This window comes from Oryza brachyantha, chromosome 12 (genome assembly GCF_000231095.2).
Source record: "Oryza brachyantha chromosome 12, ObraRS2, whole genome shotgun sequence".
NCBI lineage: Eukaryota > Viridiplantae > Streptophyta > Magnoliopsida > Poales > Poaceae > Oryza > Oryza brachyantha.
In genome coordinates this window covers 2,420,688-2,440,710 of record NC_023174.2, presented here as the reverse complement: position 1 = coordinate 2,440,710, position 20,023 = coordinate 2,420,688, and the positions used below count along the sequence as shown (strand labels likewise).

At 39.2% G+C, this 20,023-nt stretch overlaps 4 protein-coding genes across 4 annotated transcripts; 2 read left to right on the top strand and 2 right to left on the bottom strand.

Annotated features, from left to right (window-relative positions):
* Window positions 1-550: 550 nt before the first annotated feature.
* LOC102710646 (probable serine/threonine-protein kinase WNK9) lies at window positions 551-3,682 on the top strand. Its single transcript, XM_006663778.3, has 7 exons — window positions 551-699; window positions 847-884; window positions 1,447-1,677; window positions 2,061-2,278; window positions 2,487-2,644; window positions 2,731-3,013; window positions 3,091-3,682. The coding sequence occupies exons 1-7, from the start codon at window positions 601-603 to the stop codon at window positions 3,348-3,350; spliced, it is 1,287 nt and encodes a 428-aa protein (XP_006663841.1). The 5' UTR covers window positions 551-600; the 3' UTR covers window positions 3,351-3,682.
* Window positions 3,683-9,248: 5,566 nt separating this feature from the next.
* On the top strand, window positions 9,249-15,924 carry LOC102708487. The gene is made up of 6 exons (XM_015843350.2): window positions 9,249-9,423; window positions 9,902-9,987; window positions 12,634-13,935; window positions 14,014-14,226; window positions 14,303-14,427; window positions 14,676-15,924. Exons 1-6 carry the CDS (start codon window positions 9,421-9,423, stop codon window positions 15,536-15,538), a joined length of 2,592 nt encoding a protein of 863 aa, XP_015698836.1. The 5' UTR covers window positions 9,249-9,420; the 3' UTR covers window positions 15,539-15,924.
* Window positions 15,925-16,068: 144 nt separating this feature from the next.
* LOC121055970 lies at window positions 16,069-18,188 on the bottom strand. Its single transcript, XM_040529366.1, has 4 exons — window positions 17,880-18,188; window positions 17,734-17,806; window positions 16,885-17,591; window positions 16,069-16,474 (listed from the first exon to the last, which is right to left on the bottom strand). The coding sequence occupies exons 1-3, from the start codon at window positions 18,186-18,188 to the stop codon at window positions 16,906-16,908; spliced, it is 1,068 nt and encodes a 355-aa protein (XP_040385300.1). The 3' UTR covers window positions 16,069-16,474; window positions 16,885-16,905.
* A 65-nt stretch (window positions 18,189-18,253) lies between these two features.
* LOC121055969 lies at window positions 18,254-19,680 on the bottom strand. The gene is made up of 2 exons (XM_040529365.1): window positions 19,213-19,680; window positions 18,254-19,116 (listed from the first exon to the last, which is right to left on the bottom strand). The coding sequence occupies exons 1-2, from the start codon at window positions 19,678-19,680 to the stop codon at window positions 18,490-18,492; spliced, it is 1,095 nt and encodes a 364-aa protein (XP_040385299.1). The 3' UTR covers window positions 18,254-18,489.
* Between the last annotated feature and the right edge of the window lie 343 nt (window positions 19,681-20,023).

Genomic DNA, 20,023 nt, shown 5'->3' with positions numbered 1-20,023 from the left:
AGATTAATGAATATGTTTTATATGTGTCTGGTTGTATTAGCATCTACTCCTATAGATAGTATCTTATAACATCTATATAAAACATCTTATAACGTGATAAGGAGATAACAGTAAACAATTGTAACATTACACATCTGGTTTTAGGAACTTATTGAGTCCCTCGCTAATTGAGTCTAGAGTTGAAGTTTTGTAGAGCAGCGAAAGTAGAAGACACGAAAGGTTGCAAAGTGTAACACTGTTTCTTTCAGAATTTGCCAAGTTAAATTCTATTAAAATTGTTCTACAGCTGTTATTAATCTTATTAACTAAGAGTAGGTGGGCCCACATGCCATAGAAAAGAATATCCTGCAGTGCTCCCTGCGTCATCTCCCAACCGAATCCACCCCCACCCCCCCTATCGCACCCATCTCCTAGACCGAGTCCACCAGAACCATCTCACTGCCACGTGGGCCCACCCCACTCGTCCCCCGCCGCTGACTCGGCTGGGCCGGGCCCACGCGCCTCCGCGACTATTAAATCGGCGCCCCGCCGGTCGGTCTCCGTCGGGAAGCAGTTGACCTTTCTCACCGGAGAGAGTGGTCGGCGGCGGCGGCGGCGCCGATGGATCCGGTGGAGGCGGAGGCGGAGGAGCAGCCGCCGGACGAGGAGGAGGAGGAGGAGGGGTACGTCGAGACCGACCCCGCCGGCCGCTTCATCCGGGTTCGTCTTCGATTCCCTTGCTTCCGCTTGTTTCCGTTCCGATTCTAGGGTTTGCCTGCTGCTGCTGCTGCTGCTGCTGCTCGTTGCGTTGCAGTCGGAAGGATGTATGGCCGTGTGTCTAATGTTGTTCTTGCTCCCCGTGTGCAGTATGATGAGATCGTGGGGACAGGGGCCGTCAAAACAGTGTACCCTTCCACCTTCCATCCATTTCATGTTTCTTGCTTGTAGCTCGCGTGTTGATTGACTATTACAATTTACTCGTACTTATTTATTAGGTTGTGGAATATACTCTATAGAATTTGATTTATTAATCAGCGGTGTGTAGAAGGGGCTCATGATCTGAGAGAATTGAACCATAACATCTTTATTATGAATTACATGCTATGATAAACTCTCCGGTTGCCATGTATAATCCATCTGACACATCCAGGAAATTCTTGGCCCGACATTTTCCATGTTTCTCTAATGTGTGTTCAGTGTCTTGGCCTAAATATTGATCAGGATTAACTTATTAACCTCCATAGATTCATGGCAAGCATGTTAATCAATAAATATTTTAGTTTTGCTAGATATATTTATTTATGGTATCATGTGACAGTCTGCAGCTAGTGGAGCAAATCCTTTCGTTGTTAGTGAATTTTAGATACTTTGGATTTTCTTTAGTTTCAGATTCTACCCCTGAATGTCTGAAGCTGATGGGGAAATTAGATGCTCATACCATGTTCCTTAATTGTGATTTGGAAATAGTTATAAAGCCTTTGATAAGCTGGAGGGTGTTGAGGTAGCATGGAGCCAATCCCGGATTGATGACTCTGTTATGGGGTCCTCTAAGAAGATGGAGCAGCTGAACAGAGAGATTCAACTATTGAAGACACTCAAGCACAAAAACATTGAGAAAATGTTTGCTTCATGGGTTGATGAGGAGAAGAAGACCGTAAACATCATCACAGAGTTGTTTACATCTGGTAGCCTGAGACAGTATGCCCCTCATTCTCAAAACAACTATGCCTGTTGCTAGATATTTTCTAGACTGCTCGTTTTATTAGGAGTGCATTTATAAAGTTCTACTTATTTTTTCAGTCGTTGATGCATGCTTTCTAAATAGAATTTTTTTTTTGTTGAAGTAGTGCTATCTGAACTGTTTTAGAGTTTGCCAATGTGTCAATTGATTACTTCTCAATTCTTGAAAGCATAATGCTAATTTGTCTTCTCATCTAATTTGTTCCCAGTCACCCTTTAATTCAGTGTAGATGACTGTTGCTTAAAATTATTCACTCTCTGAAACTTCAAAAGGGATAGCATTATGTTCCTTTTACCATGCAAATTGTGCAATTACCATTTTGATGTCACTATTTAATCAGGTACCGTAGGAAGCACAAGAAAGTGAACATCAAGGCTATGAAACGATGGGCAATACAGATATTAACAGGGCTAGAATATCTGCACTGTCAGAAGCCAGCAATTATACATAGGGATTTAAAGTGTGATAACATATTCATAAATGGAAATCATGGAAAAGTGAAGATTGGTGATTTTGGCTTGGCAACATTCATGCAGCAACAGAAAAAAAGTATAAAAGGTAGAATCTCATATTCATGCAGCAACATTCTTGCGTCTTTTCAAATGATTACATTTTTTTAGAATGTAACTATTCTATTTAGCATGTATTTCCATGATACATATCTTACCAATTTAATTTATTCCAGTACATTCGTTTTTTTCATCTCACAAAAATATTTATTTATCATTTGTATATGTACTTAGAATGTTTGCATTGTTAACTGCAGGCACCTTAGAATTTATGGCACCTGAGCTCTTAACTGGACATTACAATCAGTTGGTTGATATATATTCGTTTGGGATGTGCATGCTTGAAATGGTGACATGTGAATACCCGTACAGTGAATGTCAAGGCATGGCCCATATATTCAAAAAGGTTGTTGAGGTAAGGTCTGAATGATCTATAGATAGCAGGCTGATTGTAGCAAACAACAGCTGATTTATTTTGTCTGTATGGCTCATTTGATGTAGGGTAAGAAACCAGATGCTTTCTACAAAATTAAAGATGCAGAAGTAAGATCTTTCATAGAGAGCTGTTTAGCTCCAGTAGAGAAAAGAATGTCTGCGACAGAACTGCTGAATGGCTCTTTCCTCCAGAATGATGTCCCTATCTCAGTATCTCTGGTCAAGAATATGTCTGAAGATGGACATGAATCTGTCAGTTTCATGCTTTGGAAGGGCCAGTTTCTGCTCAAAGGAAACGTTGATGTAGCCAGCCATGTTGATTTATGGCTAAGATTTCCTGATCCCAGCGGTAATCATATTTGTTGAAATCTTTCTTTTCCATAATTCAACCAACATATTTTGTACTAAGACATCAAGTTATTTCAGGTTTTTTCAAGAATGTTGAGTTTCCATTTGATGTGACTGAAGATACCAGTCTTTCTGTGGCTGTGGAAATGGTCGAGCAATTTGGACTGACAGAAGAGAGCAGGCTAATCATCGCGCAGCTGATTGATGCATTCATGGTCATCCTGATTCCTGAATGGGCACCGTGTGTCACCATTGGTCACGTGGTTTCTGAGGGCGCAAACAGCAACATCAATGAATCCATGAACTGTGGACAGTTCCGAAGTGCTGACCCGGAGTGATTCTGCTTCCCCCAACCGCTGCTACCTTCCAATAGTCATAGTTCTCTATTTATGTATCCTTTGCCTTTCCTTTTGAGATGGAGTGGACCTTATGCTTCAGCCTCTTGTGTGCACTCATATTACAATGCCTACAGGATGTGCTGCTGAGCATGGGGTTCTTCCTATGGTGTGATGATGACGAAAGTTAGGCCTAGTTGGGCTTATTTAGTTTTAGTTTAATTTAGTTGCTAGGAGGCAGCGGAAAAATGAGAGTAATCAGTTAAAAATGTTACTTTTTCATCTTCAAATACATTGCTTGATTAGTTGTGGCATATGTCTGATCATAATTCAAATCTGTAGATTGCTGTGCAGTGTGCATTTGTGCTAGCTAGCGTCTAGCATTTCTTCTGCTTGTCGTTCTCATTCGGCATTTTCTTTCCGTGGATTTAGGATGTGATTGGGAAACGAGAGTGGAGAGCGAGATGATAGTTGTCATGTGGATGACTCCAGTCTCTTTTGGTACAAAGATTCTTTCCCAACTCATGATGTTCGAACGGTGATAAGCAGTACAGATTTTTCCTCGTTTTTTTCGTGCATAACTAATGTTCACCATCCCACTTTTATAAGTGAATTTTCAACTTTACGGTAGTTAATTTTATTGTTTATACTATTAAATATCTATAAAAATCAAATAATCTTTTATCTTTTATTATCAAAAGAACACAAGAATAAATTGCAGGGTGAAAGTTTAAATAAGACTTCGATAAAATCTTATCCCGATGTTCTTTTTTTCACTTCGCACCACTTTTCTTTTGTTTTCTTTTGCTTCTCTGTTATCCACTTTGTCTTGTGCTTGAGCTCTGTGAGCCAAGTAGCGGAAAATAGCTCGAGCTCATGAGCTTGGCTCAAGCTCCGCTCGGCTTGAATTCTAAACGAGCTGAGTCTGACCCTGGGTTTTAGCTCGTTGGTGAACCGAGCCAAGCCCGAGCTAGCTCGCAAGCAGCTCACGAGCTTAGTAGACTCGGTTTGAATAGATCAATTTCTGGCTCATTACTTCGAAAAGTTCTATTAGGGTTGTCAATTGATCTTAGTCCTCTCCGGCTCTCCCCTTCTTCTGTTCCCGTACGCAGTAGGGCGGCATGTCGTCGATGCGGAGTCCCAAGTCATTGCTACGTCTATTCTTTTTATCAAACATATATTGTTGCATGCTGGATTGTCAATTGATGATTGCTTAACTAGATTCTTCTAGTCCTCATGTTCTCCTAGAGGGTTTTTTTGTTGCAAAACTCACGAGCTAGCTCGAGCCTGTCCATGAGTCCAGCCGAGCCAAGCTTGGTATTTGGCTCGCTTCCACGAGTTGAGTTGAGCTTGGTGTATAGCTCTATTGGAATACTGAGCCGAGCCTAGTATTTAGCTCGCTTTCACCCCTAACCACAAGCAGTATGCCGGTGTGGCCATTATACTATTTTGCGGACACAGAAGGGGCATGTGCGATTGAGTTGGAGAAGAAGGATATGAGGCCTAAAGTGAAAACTAGGGATTTATGCTAAAAGTTGATGCTCTAGGAGGTTCGAATTGCAATTAAAAATAGTTTATGGAGTGAATGCATGAAGAGGCTTGAACTAGTATATTATAGGTGAATTGCATATCCAATGGCTCCAAAATAGTTAAAAATATATCAAAAGTTATTATGTTTTAAGCAAGACATTTTTTTGGAAAACAAAGATATAGTGTAGTACTCAATAAAATATCGGAAATTAAAAGGAAAAAAATGCTACCTAACCCTTCAAAGTATTAGGGTTGGTTTTACTTAATATTCTGAAGTATGAATAGGAGTAGTTTTACCTCGCAAAGTACTCAAACCAATTCAAATAACCCTTAAGACAGTTTTATAACGTGACATCAATATTATTTATATAGCAGGTGGTATGTGGCAGACACGTTGGTTCATTTGGCCTAAGTTGGTCGAATGATACATTTCTTTTATTGCAAGCACGAGAATTACGTTTGACCTAAGTTGGTCGAATCAATGTATTTCTTTTATTGCAACTACGAGAATTACATATTTTCATCAATGTGCTTATTTTTCAAGTTGTTACGCTGGTTAAAAGTACTTTAACACACTCCATTGAAATGTCATTGTTACATCGTAGTTCACATGTTCAAATCTATTTATAAAATCATTCTAGAAGATTATTTGAACCGGTTTGAATATTTATGGGTAGAATGGTTTTATACTTTAGAGGGTTACATCCAAACAACCCAACACTCTAAAAGGCTAAGGCTGCGTTCGTTTATGGGTTGGGTAAGTTAACTTACTCGACACGGAAAACGCAAGAATAGATTAGTATATGATTAATTAATTATTAATTATTAAAAATATATAAAATATATTAATATGATTTTTTAAAATAACTTTTCTATAGAAAATTTTTGCAAAAAAAACACCGTTTGACAGTTCGGAAGCACGTGCGTGGAAAACGAGCAGGCTAAGTTATCTTTATCTTAGCCTTGTTGCCGAACGAGTAGACTTTGGAAAGTATGTTAGAGGCAGAAAAATATATAAAAGGAATCTTTGTAGATATCCATATATGGAGAATTATCTTTAACAAATCTAACTTAGACAGTAGGAAGTTTTCTTTAGTACTATAAAAGTCTCTAAAGTCTCTAGTAGGAAGTTTTCTTTCACTGCCACCACCACATACTCTTATTGGATTTTCACAATTTACCCACTTAATTTTGTAATATTAAAAATTAATCAAATCTAGATGGATATCTACATAAAATCAAATTAATATGGATATTTTCTATATAAAAAGATGGTCACTTATTTCATGAAAAATATTTTCTGTTTATTCTACGAATAACATAATATATTTTTATCCTCTGTAAAGCACATAATGAAATACGAACAAGAATTACAACCTTAAGAGGCCATGACTTGGAAAAAAAATAAAACACACCATCGCGTACTGGCGACTCTTGCACATAATCTCGAGGACGAAACTAGGCCATTATTAGGCGTGACCATTCACCGTTGATATTTTAGACAGTGAGACTTATTATTTTTTAATCCTAGTCAACAAAAAAAATGTTTAGCCTAGCAATGAGACCTGCTTAGTCTTAAAAGAATATATTGCAGTTTGACATTTTTTTTTGCCAAAATTTCACTTTGAAACCACCATTTTTTCAATCTTTTCACTTTGGGAATAGGTATGTTTGTCTTTTTACACTATGAAAATAACCCTAAAAAAATAAACCCTAAACCACTTCTTTAGCACATCAAAAACCTTGAACACATCTACTTTGACACACCGGAGAACTCCCCACCCATAAACAGAGCACATCTTCACCAGATGAGATGTTAAACATGAATAATTACCTAGTCAAATAAATAACATAACGGATGACCCAAAATTAAACATTGGCAATAAAATGATGATACAAACCACAATTCCTTCTTTATTACCAGACTTTAGGTCTAAATGCTAAGAAAAAACTCTTGAGGACAAACAATATGGTTCCATTGGTATTAAATAGGAATAAAAACAGTTAGATATTATCATTCTTATATTAATTTTACAGAAATGGTCTCTTACAGTTGAGATTTTTTTTTCATATTTACGAATTTAACTATTTAGTAGAAACTTTAGTATGATGCTAAAAGAAATTAGGGAAATAAAAAATGAACGAGTTCTAAAGAAAATATCAATATCGGTACGGTAAGAAATATCCGTACCATTCCGGTAAAAAAAAATTCTGTACTGTTATCATCCCCGCTGAATAGCCTCCTACACTGAGCTTGACACACACACATCGTGCAATCGAGGTAGCCAAAAGAAGAAAAGGACAGTAGAGAAAAAAAATGAAACATGAATGAGCTTGTCATCCTTATATATACTACTCCGTCTAAAAAAAGATTTATGAGTTTTGTGTGGAGTATTTGATCATCCGTCTTATTTGAAAAATTTACTAAAAATAATAAAAATTAGTCACATGTAAAGCAATATTCATATTTTATCATATAGTAACAATAAAAATATTAATCACAAAAGAAAATTTTAAATAAGACGAAGAGTTAAAACATTGTATTTAAAAACTGAAAAATGATCTTATTTTGGGACGGATGTAACGGATGTAGTACTTTTTTTTTAAAAAAAATTGAGAGCTCATTTGTACTCCCCAAATTTGTAGATCTCAAATCATATTCGCTATTTTCTTTTAAATCTTTTACATAGGGATTCTATGGCGTTTGTTTCTATCAGCTCACTCAACGCATCGCATGACTTATTCGGTTAACATTCTTTATGAAAACTGAAGGGGATTTAGAGTTAGAGAGGATCAAGTGTGTACCTATGATTTACAGAGGATTAAGGTATAGATTTAATTTCATTTTATGAGGATTAACCCAACATGTTTTTGTTAAGAAAAATATACCGAAACCGCTAACTTAATAGAATTATGGGTAGCCGAGAACTTACGATACAGATAATCGTTGACCGTTCGTTTGAATTAAAGCCAATCAATTGCACTACTACTCTTCTTATAAATTCAATATTAGATACAAATGTTTGGTTTGCTAATTAATTTTGTTCATACCAATACATAGGCTGTGTTATTCTGCACCAGATTATTTCTCAGCTTTTACGCGTTCTCAAACTGCTAAACCATACGTATTTTTAAATATTTTCTATATAGAAACCCATCATCTTATTTTTTTGAGTTAATTTTATATTAATCAATTTCATTGTTTATCCTATTAAATAACTACTAGCTCTGTTCATATTAGAAGACTTTCTAGTCTTTATATATATATATATATATATATGAATTTAGGTAAGGTTAGAAAGTATAACATTATTAAACGGATGAAATATTACACAATCAGGTATTTCTAACCTTTTATCAACCACGACCCATAGCCATAAGGGTTCTTTTGGCTTTTTAGTAGAAAAACAAAGGAAAAATTGCAAAGATGTCATTATAATTTTGCAAAATTAAAGATATGTCATTATGACCCACATCAACTCATGCGGGCCCCATATGTCATTGTGTACCAATGTCATATATCTAAATTTGTAAAATTATAATATTACGTTTGTAAATTTTCCAAAAACAAATGGCATATTGCAAGCAAAAATAATTTATAAATAAAACTTTTGTATGCGTGTTCATAGCGATCTAAAAGACAAAACTAAAACATAAATTATAATAATAAACCTTAAAATTAACTTTAAATTTAATGTTTAAATTCAAATTCCACTTATAAGAAAAACCAAAATATAGTGGTGATAGAATCTACTGTATGAAAAAGCTGGATGGTCAATCCTATCTGTTTCGGCGCCGTGACGGGATCAACCGCAACCACGAGCGCTCGATCTCCGTCCGTCCAGACCCCGGATCCAACGGCCCACGATCCCCGCGACCCACGCGGCGCCACGTCGCCTCGCCGCGCCGCACATCTCGCGCACGATTTCCGAAACCGCCTGGTTAACCGCGCCGCCGCTCGTCGTTAACGACCCCGCATTACTGCCTCATCATCGTCTTCTCGTCTCCTCTTGAGAGAGAGATTTAGAGAGAGATTACGAGAGCCAGTGATCCCGGGAGGAAACCACCACCCCATTATTGCTGCTGCTGCTCTTCTTCTCTTCCCTATCTCTCGCACTGCCGCACAAGGACGGGACGGAAGCCTGCCACTGTGCCACTGCCACCCCCTCTCTTTCGCTCTCACTCTTCTCCTCTGTTTGCTGGTGAGAGAGAGAGAGAGAGAGAGAGAAAGGTGAGGCCTTTTTGCCCTTTGGGCGGTGCGGTTGAGGGAGGAGGCTGCAGAATCTGTTTCTTGGGCGGCGGCCCTTTGTTTGTTTTCGGGTTTCATTGATTGAGGTCCTGAGGAGGAGATGGGATCAGACCGACGGTTTCTTCTTTCTTGAGGAAAGGCCTCCATGGCTCCATTGTTTTTGGGTGCTGTTTCTTGGTGAGATCTTCGGGTTCGGAATCCATCTTGAGGTCTAGCGCTCGCTGGAACCGCTTCTTTTTTCTTGGTGATTCTCTTGGAGGCGCCCGCCGCAGAACGGAAGTGCTCTGCTCGAGGATGGTAAGTTTTTTCTTTCTTTCTCGTCCATCCCATTTTTCTTTCTTTTTTTTCTCATTTTGCTTTTCTGGAATACATTGTATGGGAATTATACCCAGAAAGATTGTTTCTTGGTGGTCGAGAATAGAGATTGTTTCTTGGTTGATAATGGATATTACCTCTGTTTTGTTTTATAGAATAAGCTGCTTTGCTCCTTCCATTAAATATGGGTGCTAATAAATCTGAACATATATGAATAAAACATATTCACTGATTCATGAATGAGTTAGACAGGGCCGGAACATCTTTTAACATGGAAATGGAATGGGTGGAGTAGTTAATAATTAATTGATTGTGTATTTTTTGATTCATACACTATTTACCTATAGATGAGCATTGACTGTCTTCAACTTACAATACGATGCCTATATTCGTTGGTAATACTTTCTGATTACCTGCTTAACAGATGGTTTTGACCAACTTCTATTTTGGCATTATGCAGACCACTGTATGTGAAGTTTGTGGAGTTATTGGTTGTAGAAATCTTTTGCTATCTTGCAAAAACTGCAATGGAGCTGCTGTGCACCGGTATGCTTTCAAGCTGAATATAGCATGTTGCACAATTAATTGCTTAGTTGATAAATGATACTACATCTGTCCTAAAATAAGATTATCTTTGTTCTATTTAGTTTATCCCACAATAAGTTTATTTTTAGCAATTATTGCATTGGAGTTGGTGAAAGTAGAGAATAAATGTATTGGAAGCATATAAGGTGGAGGATAATTGCGTAGAGATTTGATAAAGTGGAGGGTTTGCTTTTGTATTGGGATGGGTGAAAAATGTAGTCATTTTGGGACGAAGTGAGTAGTTGTTTGTACTGATGACTTTAATTCGATGATAGCTTTATAAAGAGTAAAACTGATGATCACAGCAGGCTCTTTGTATGTCAATGCCATACAATTGTTGTCTGCTAAATGTCACTATGTCTATTAGAAAACATGTCAGAGCATGATCTATGATTTTAAACAAAATTATACCTTTCTATGTTATGGCTGATACATTATGCCAGCCATAACATTTATGTATGAACATGGACCTTTACCATGATGAAACTTAGGGGCTGTTTGGGTTCGTGTCTAAGTTTGCCAAACGCAAGTTAGGCATGCCACAATTTTTAAGGTGCACGTTTGGTTCATGCCACAACTTTGACTTGCCATAGTTTCTTAGCACCCTGTCACCTATTATAGACTTAGTTTCTAGTCACAGTTTGTCTAACTTGTGGTGCGCTTAGGGTGTGTTTGATTGTTCATATGACCCTAGCTTGGTCTATCTCTTCCATCCAGGTTGAGTGTAGCTTGGCTGTGGATGTACGCATGCGCTTGTTTGGTTGTAAGATTAGCCTGGCTCGCATGAGATCGTGTTTGGTTTCAGGAATTATGAGCTGCACAAATATATAAAGGAAAATAAATATGAGCTGCACAAATATATAAAGGAAAATAAATATGAGCTGCACAAATATATAAAGTAAAAGAAATATGAGTTGCACAAATACATTCTCAGATAATACATTGTCGCAAAATCAGAATAACAATTGATGAAATGCACAAATACATTCCCAGAATATGAGCCACACAAATACCAATTGATGAAATGCACAAATACATTCTCAGAAAATCAAAAAAATCATTGGGAAAGAAAAAGATGAAGAAAAAAATTTGAGCTATGGCTACAGGGGACTTCAATGGGGATGGCGGCGGACTTTGATGGCGTCGAGCTGTTCCGGCGGGACTTTTCCAACGGCGCGACGTGGTGGTGTACAAGCGGTGGCAGACCATGGATGACAACACGCTGGTGGTGGCTGTGGCATCGCTGCCCAAGGAGATCACAGCGGGCCTGCTGCCGCCGGACGCCAGCGCCAGGGCGTGCGGCGGTGGCCTGCTGCTGCAGCCCGGCTGGGTCGTCGAGAAGCAGCCTGACGACGCTGGCACCGGCAGCGGCGACCCCTCCCGCTGCGTCGTCACCTACGTCGTGCAGCTTGACCCAGCCGCCGACTGGCTCCCGCGCTGCTTCGTCAGCCGCCTCAACAGCAAGCTCATCATCTTGATCGTCGCCAAGCTCAAGAAGATGGCCCGACAGATCTGGAGACGGGCGCGACGACCCTCGGCACGGCTGGAGATGAACGTGGTCGTGGCGACAGCCGACGGGTGCGGCGGTGGTGGATCTGGAGACGAGTGCGACCGTGGAGCCGGATCTGGAGTTGGGAGCGCGACCGTAGGGGAGACGACGATGGCGGGGATGGCAGCGGAGGGCCTCACGTGGACGGACGGGGTGACGACGGAGGGTGGGGAGGAGGCAGGGGCTCGAACTCCTTTCTATGCATCCGCGCTGCATGCACCGAGCCTGGCTGGAGAGTGAAGCTCGCTCGGTGCGTTTCTCATGGGCATGGCTGTGGGGCTACTTTTGCACTAGTTGGGCCTGGCTAGAAAGCGCATGCAGGCTACCAAACAACCGTTAGTTGCATCCACTAATGCGAGCCAGTCTTCATGCAGGCAACCAAACAGCCCCTTAATTTCTTCGCCTCACTTTCAATGGTGTGCCACATTTAACTAAAGTTAGGCATGGCAAGCTTGGTCACAAAGCAAACAATCCTCTACAAACTAATCATAGCCTTAAGTTGTTTGCTGACTTAAATGTGGCATATAATAGGCAGCTGACTTCTGAATAAACTTTTGATGGCAAATGTTTAAAACCATGTGGTAATATGGAGTTTTGAAAAATACAGATGGATCTTTGAAAGTTCCCTTTATAAACATCTTCAACTACAAGTTAGGTTATGAGATGTGCCACCATTTATTTTTCAAATTTGATACTTTATATGCATCTTAGGTGAAATGATTTCTGATTTATGTAATTATTACTTTTCTGTACAGTGTCTGAAAGAATTAGTTGAATTGTTGATATGTTATGGAAATTTCCACTTAATTCTATTGAAATTATTGCTGCATCTTTAGTTAAAAAATATGAGTTTATTTTGACTGAACTTTAACTTCTATATTATTCTTGTTAAAGTATGTACTCAATAACAAGTTCACTTTCTTGATAAATGGGTTTTTGTTAATGCCATCAGTAATGGCATTGTTTGTGTATAATTGTTTTGCCACAACTTATTTAATTGACATTTTATGTTTCTAATAATGAGTTTTTCTTCCTTTTTTTTGATTCTTCATTTGTAGATATTGTCTTGAAAAAGCTGATTTTGATGGAATGGTGGTAGATTGGTCATGTGATGAATGTCATCCAGCATGTAGCAAAGTTCCTGATGCAAGATCTTTAGAAGTGTCTCAAGATGATAAAACAGTGGTTGGCAGGCTGTCAGAAATAAACGAGGCTGCATCATCACTGGATACCAACCACGACGAGCCTAGGGCACATGGTGGTAGTGGTGAATTGACATTGGAGAGAAATAAGGAAATACTTCAGTTCCACGTTAATGCAAACAATGATTTCCGGCAGAGAAGTATGTCTGCTAATGTGGCTCAGCCTTCCCCTCCGCATGAGGAATCTCTGGCCCAAACCATATCGGCCTCAGCAAATACAGATGTACTACCGAAGGATAGCAATTGTGCACCATCTACTCACACTCAGATTGGAAATATAGGAGGCAGTAGTGTGGGATTAGTATTAACAGGGGGAAAAGAAAATCGCAGTGAACCATCAACGCAGCTGGATGAGGCTTATTCAGGTTCCTTATCAAAAGACTCTTCTGGAGAGAAAATTGTTCATCAGGCCAGTTCTTCCCAGGTGGAACTTCCTGATGCTGCCAAAAACTTCTGCAAGGACAACCCCAGGAAAAGAAGAAAACTCATTTTGGTAGATGATGATGATGATGATGATGATGTAGAGGTAGAACTGTCTAATACTGTCCAAAATGTTAAGGACAACCGAAGGAAGCGACGAAAACTCATTTTACCAGATGATGATGATGATGATGTAGAGGTGGAACTTTCCAATACTGTTCAAAATATTGTTATGGACAACCCAAGGAAGCCGAGACAGCTTATTCTACTAGATGATGATGTACAAGAGGATGCTAAAAATATGAATCCATTATCTCTTCAGTGTGAAGGACCAATCAAGAAGCATATTATAGACAGTGTATATGCCAAAGAGTCTGTACAGGCTGAAAGTGAAAGTTTGAACGGTCAAAGTCTCAAGAATGATAAACCCCTAAAAGAGCAGAGATGTTTAGAAGATGATGAACATGATGTACTGCTTGATAGTTTGGCTCCCCAAACTTTGGAGAATAGTTGTCCCACAAAGAAATGGAGAAGATACATATGTACAAGTGAATATGAAGAAGAGGAGGCTATTAAAGGTTCTATGATCGCTGACTGTGCTCTGAATGATGTAGAAAATATGGCTTCACAACCTGTAGATGCCAAGGACCATCTGCAGTCCAGAATGACACTTGCTTCAGATTTCACCAAACATCAATATTATATTTACTCGCAGCCTGTTGGTGAGCCTGTTTGGAGGTATGCAGGATTCTCTTTTATATGCTGAATAATATTTATGTATTTGTACGAAATGCCAATGATTTTTTCTGTATGTAGTGGTATCTTTATGACAGATAGCAATGTGTCTGTAATGTTGGCGGCGCACCTATCAACTAAAGCATGTCCAAGAGTGTTTGAATTTGCAAGATCATTGCAACAAGTGATTGAAGTAATCAAGCTCCCTCGGTTGAAAGCATGGCCAAAGAGCTGGGGCACATCAGGACCTACTGATGACAGCATTGGGTTGTTTTTCTTCCCACGTAGTATGAGGTATGTTTTAGGTTATGTTTCTTCACTTATTTACCTGATCAAGACTAAAGGTCTAACACCCTCATTGCATCTCCAGGCCAAATGAAGAGTTAGATAGACTGCTGAAAGAAGTAATTGAGAGTGATCTCGTTTTAAAAGCTGTTCTTGGAACTGTGGAGCTACTAGTCTTTCCCTCTATTCTTCTACCGGAACAATATCATGGTAAGTGCCCAGTTGGTGACTTCGTAATTCTGCGATGTTGCACTAGACATGGCACTGCATCTAGTTCAGTACGCACTAACCAGGAAGTTGAATGGAGCTATGCATGGCTACTAGTTATTATCAATCTTCTTGGAATTGTGTTCTTGCAAACAAGTATTACTTTGAACGAAATTTTGACGGATCATTATATATCATAATATCTTTACGCATGTTTTAGCAGTTGATGAACAAATTCTGTTATGTCTCAGAGTTCCAGAGGAAATACTACCTGTGGGGAGTGTGCAGGGCCAGGAAAGATGATCCTGACACAGCTGTTCTAGTTGAAGAACAAGGTGGCTTGGCCTCTATGTCAGAGGGAGGTGAGGTACAAGAACATCATATCTTGGACCACCAATATGAAGCACAATGCGAGTCGCCAAAGGAAGAATGTTTTGCTGTGAAGCGTGTTGAGGATCAACTGGCAGCAGACCGTAACCACGAGGCACAGAAGGGGGACACCAAAACTGCCTTGAGAGAAAACTCTGTCTCACCTGATAGCTGTTTGTCATCTAATAACCCGAGCCCCCCGAAAGCTGGATCACACTACTTTATGCAACCAAGAGGTGGCAATAAACCTAGTGAGCCTGATGTAGCAGACCAGCAAGAGGAGCAAGACTTCACCTCTTTGCCTAGATGGAATAATGATCGAAATGCTACCAATCCACCAAGTGACCCTCCTGCGAACAGACTGTTTGGATTTGTCACAGCACAGTCTGCAAGATGCCATCAACTCATCCAGGAGATGATCAAAGAAGGTGCTCTCTTATTCTCAGTGCCAGAAGAGATGACGAGTGCTGGATCTGGATCTACCACAGGCAAGAGCAATGGAGTAGGAGCAGCCCAGGCCCCTGACAGTGGCTGTCAACATATCCAGGAGCTTCATAAACCCATTGAATTCGTTCCGATTGATCAAGACGACGCCGACACCGACGCAGCTTCTGAGGCCTGCCTTGAGCTGTTCCCGGTTCGGCAGGAACAGATTGGATCGACTCCTGGGGTAGATGTTCAAGTAGTTGAGCTGGATTTGAGTCTTGGCGCGTCCCGGAGACCACCTTCAGCACTTTCAAGATGAAGGCTGAAGGTCCCGGAGACCATTCTGTGGCTCTGGTGTGTTTTTGCTGAAGCTCTTGGCTGAGCATCAATAATTTTGTCTGTGAATGAATCAATCTGTACTGTTTAGGAAACTGACAGTTTTCTCTCTAGTTGTCGCCTGTATATGTTTCTGACTGGATTTCCACTAAGGGCCTGCTTGGGAGCATTGTATATCTTTACCCTTTAAACACATTGCCCTTGTAATTTTTAGGCCACCAAGAATACCCTTGAAAATATTTTCCGGTTGTATAATAATACAAGGGGGAGAAACATGTTGTTTGGGTAAATGACTGGAATTTCTTTCTTCCCCCCAAGCAAGGAGTGACGTTGCTGTACTCATTGAAGCATATTAGAGGGCAACATTATAGCCTGAAACAAAAATTCAGTTTTCCGGTAGTATTAAACAAGTCGGCTGTCATTTTCATTATATGGCAACACACCAAAACACAATTAGAGACTATATTTGCAGTGACAGTTACTTCAGAGCTCTAAAGAAAAAAAATTCTGAAGTAAAAAACAAGACGAGACTCCAACCCATAGCTGCTTATGCATACCAAGCATATGCAGTACACAAGTGATTTAGAAATTTCAAAACAAGTTTTAACAAAAATATTTGACCCCTCATCCACATCTAACATGACGAAAACAACACCAAAAACTCCATTTCAAGAAAAAGAAGAATACATCAACTTGATTACAGATTACACAAGGCATCAACGTCTATTTCAAAAAAGACACCAACTTTGTGAAATACTCCTAACACACTACAGTACCACACCAACATTGTGAAATACTCCTAACACTTTGAATGTCCTAAAGTCCCAAATGCTTGCATTGAGTGCCATATGCTTGAGTAGTGATTGCTGGCAAACATGATTTTGAATACAACTACTGCTGCTGCCGACTCATCATCCATCTATATATGAAAAGTTAAAAGAAGTCAGCAATTCTGTATAACATATAATAGTACTAAAATTAATGTACATTCAAAGGGTACTAACTGATCAACTTGCAGGCTATGATCAACTCCAAAGTTAAAATAGTATTTTGAATCAAAAGATGCATTCATAACGGAAGTTAATCTAACAGGAACTAATTACCAAGCAATGTCACAATCACAAAGGCATATCTGAACCAAATGTAATCAGCACACACAATAACATTTTAGACATAAATTGCTACACTAAGATCAGGGAGACATCAAATCATTCCAAATCAGTAACTAGCGCTAAAAGTGAATTGAACGAGTCCTAAAACATAAACAATATTACCCTAAATAGCAGTTGAACAAAAAGAACTTAATTGCCTAGATTTTAAGTTTCATACCTGAAATAAAATCTTGTGAGCTCAAATATGGGAACTCGACATTGAAGTGCCCAAAGACCCAAGTTTGTTCACCTCTTTCTTCAACCATAAGCTACGCAGTCTAGGCTCATAACGGATGAACATTTCTCGGTTCAATGGATCTTTGAAAACATCGGATGCCATGACCTTGATATCATCAGATAAATCCTCCATAGAATGCAACACTTCAAAGCAACATGCAATCGAGAATTCCTTTCCTTCCTTTGATGCTTGTTTCTGGGATCTAACTTGTTCTCTTTTCAGATTAAGAAAAGCTGACATTGTCTCTTCAACACGTGGTATAGGAGCCCCTTGTTTATTGGATTTCCTTTTGTGCGATCCAAGAGCATCACGTCTTGCCTTTGCTTGTTCACCACGTTCTTGCTGATGTTCTATATCAGGTTCGCCTTCATCTGACAGGTCATCATCTCCACTTTGTCTAGCCATATTCCCAAAACTACGACCAATGTCCTCTTGCCTTTGGACTGAGTGGACAGTATATTCCTCTTCATCTTGTTCACGAGTAACCTCTAAGCTACGCCATCCAGTTCCCTGAGCTTCCTCACTAACACATCCATCCCATGAGCGCTTCCTAGCTGTGGTGTTTGCCAGTGTTTTGCCTTTGCCCCTAAGGTCACCATGGCTGGGATTACTTGAGGTAAAGCAATGCTTTCCTTCAGCACATTGACCTATTAGGACACCAAATTAGTAATATTACGACAGAATTAACTTAAAACCAAAATATTAGCATATAATTCAAGCATTCAACTATTACTAATTTAGCTTATATATAGTATACAAGCATATTTTAATAATTAGAAGATGCCTTACCTTCATACAAGTGATCCAATGACTCGAACAATGGGAAACTTTTGTTCTCATACCTCTTCAACTTTGGATCTTCCTACAAAATTCATTGAATGGGTCAGGATTCTGATGTGCAATATAAATCTGAATTCAAATAAGTACAACCTTACCTCAATGACCTCCTCCCATTTTTCAGGTGTGGTTTTAATCATCGATGCATTATGGTCCCAAGAAAAGCCACTACGACTTTTAATTGATTTAATTGCTTTGAAGTCTTTTTTCAATTGGGTCTCTTTATCTTGAATTTGAGACTTGGTAAACTTAGCTTCTGGAAATAACTTGTTGAACTCTCTCACTATTTTATTCCACCCCTCTGTACACCATCCATTTTGACCTCGATAGTGGGAGACGTTATACTCCATAAGTATATCCACTAATGCCTTCTCATATTTTGATGTCCACTTTGCCCTTAGAGCCATCTAATCTAAAACAAATCACAAAAAATGTTGAAGCAAGAGCAATTTTGTTCAAGATATCATGGCCTTAAATGATTCAGCACCAAAACATTCAAACAATTCAGAATATTCAAATAGTTCATTACAATAATAGTGGGTTCAACATGAGAGAAAAAATAAATTACACTTTGACATATAAAAGTGTTACTACAAATTAAGAAGATCTTCTATGCACCCTTCTTTGCACCCTACGCTCTCTAATTCTTTGGTAGCCAGCCCACATCTTCTTTGCAATATTGTCCCTCAACTCATTTCCTAAGTTTCTTTAGCTATTCATTGGTGCAACATCATCTCTATATGTATCATCTCCTTCAGGTAACGGGACATATTTCTTTGGAGGGATATACTTTTTTTGATGACTTAACCACTCCTCATCACCTTTATGGCTCCTGATTATGTTGTGGAGGACCGCTGCAGCAGCTGGAATAATTACTTGGGTCTCGATTGGATAAAATGTTGCCACTTTTAGGATTGGAAATCGCATCTTCAGGACTCCAATAGCACGCTCTATGTGGTTGCGTAATAGGGCATGGCGAAGATTAAATAATTCCTTGTAATCCTTTGGCCGACAATTTTTTCGCCCTTGTTCTTTAAGATGATACCGAACTCCTCGATACGGCGCGAGAAAATATGGTGTATTTGCATAGCCACCATCAACCAGATAAAACTTTCCTTCCGGTACCTTAAATCCATATTTAATGGCAGAATGCAATACCCCGGCATCAGATGCAGACCCTTCCCAACCAGTAGAGATATAGACAAAATTCAGATCAAAGTCACAAGCTAGCATCACATTTTGAGAAAGTGAACCTTTCCTATTCCGATATGGTGCAGCCTCACAGCTAGAAATTGTGATAGGAACATGTGTTCCATCTATTACTCCTATACAGTTCTGCAATGAAACAACATACGCCATTACCTAGTGAGGTATGTAAGGATAGGGTAGAGAAGTGTTAAATTATAATATACTATCGTATATTAGATATACCTCAAAGTAAGGCCAAAATTTTGGATTTGATGATATCTTCCAATGGCATTGAGTTGATGGGGGCTTGATAATATCAGAGGTCAATGATCTCATTGCAGAAAAACAAGATGTAAGATGCCTGTGTACAGTCTCAGGACTATGCTGGAATCTATCTGTTAAGGCTCCAAAACTAGCATTCCTTGATAGCATATACATAAACATGCCTAGTTGCTCTTCTACCATAACACCTCTTGTACTTTGGAGAAGGTTTTTTGACCTAAGATGGTCTGAAAGCGATTGAAAAATATGAGATTCCATCCTAAGGTTATTGCAGCAGCGTCTTGGGTGGCCATTTAGAAGCTCTGAAATATACTCTGCACCGCTAAGTTTGGATGTATGGCATGGGATTTTGTTTGGTCTAGTAGATGCTAAATAAAGTGCTGGAAAGATGAGCAACATCATCTCGTCATCTTCTTCTTCAAGCTCCATGTCCATCAGTAAGAACCAATCTAGTGTAGGTCTAGGACAGAACTGCAATATGTTGGTACAATAATTGTATCATGCAGTGCTATTATGGTTTAAACCATACAGTTCAATCACAACATATACTTTCACGCCTTGTAGAATGTAACAACAATTTTTTTCACTATAATTGCATGACAAATTACAAGATTATGAACACAAATTTTGCACTCAAAGTGAATTGAGCAAGTAGTAAATATAAGCAAATTACTACTAAACAGTAGTTCAATCAAAAGAAAATTAAATTGCCTCGATTTTAAGTATTATACCAGAAAATTAACTTGTGAACTTAGAAAATTATCATCTCAGC

Bases quoted from the DNA above. Each gene is read 5' to 3' on its own strand.
- LOC102710646 (XM_006663778.3), top strand. From the start codon at position 601: ATGGATCCGGTGGAGGCGGAGGCGGAGGAGCAGCCGCCGGACGAGGAG. The intron at 885-1,446 runs GTACCCTTCCAC...ATTTGGAAATAG, and splicing joins ACAGGGGCCGTCAAAACAGT to TTATAAAGCCTTTGATAAGC. The intron at 2,645-2,730 runs GTAAGGTCTGAA...CATTTGATGTAG, and splicing joins TATTCAAAAAGGTTGTTGAG to GGTAAGAAACCAGATGCTTT.
- LOC102708487 (XM_015843350.2), top strand. The intron at 13,936-14,013 runs GTATGCAGGATT...TTCTGTATGTAG, and splicing joins GTTGGTGAGCCTGTTTGGAG to TGGTATCTTTATGACAGATA. The intron at 14,227-14,302 runs GTATGTTTTAGG...TTGCATCTCCAG, and splicing joins TTCTTCCCACGTAGTATGAG to GCCAAATGAAGAGTTAGATA.
- LOC121055970 (XM_040529366.1), bottom strand. From the start codon at position 18,188: ATGGCTCTAAGGGCAAAGTGGACATCAAAATATGAGAAGGCATTAGTG. The intron at 17,807-17,879 runs GTAAGGTTGTAC...TGAATTTTGTAG, and splicing joins AATGGGAGGAGGTCATTGAG to GAAGATCCAAAGTTGAAGAG. The intron at 17,592-17,733 runs GTAAGGCATCTT...GTGTCCTAATAG, and splicing joins ATTGGATCACTTGTATGAAG to GTCAATGTGCTGAAGGAAAG.
- LOC121055969 (XM_040529365.1), bottom strand. From the start codon at position 19,680: ATGGAGCTTGAAGAAGAAGATGACGAGATGATGTTGCTCATCTTTCCA. The intron at 19,117-19,212 runs GTATATCTAATA...GTTTCATTGCAG, and splicing joins AATTTTGGCCTTACTTTGAG to AACTGTATAGGAGTAATAGA.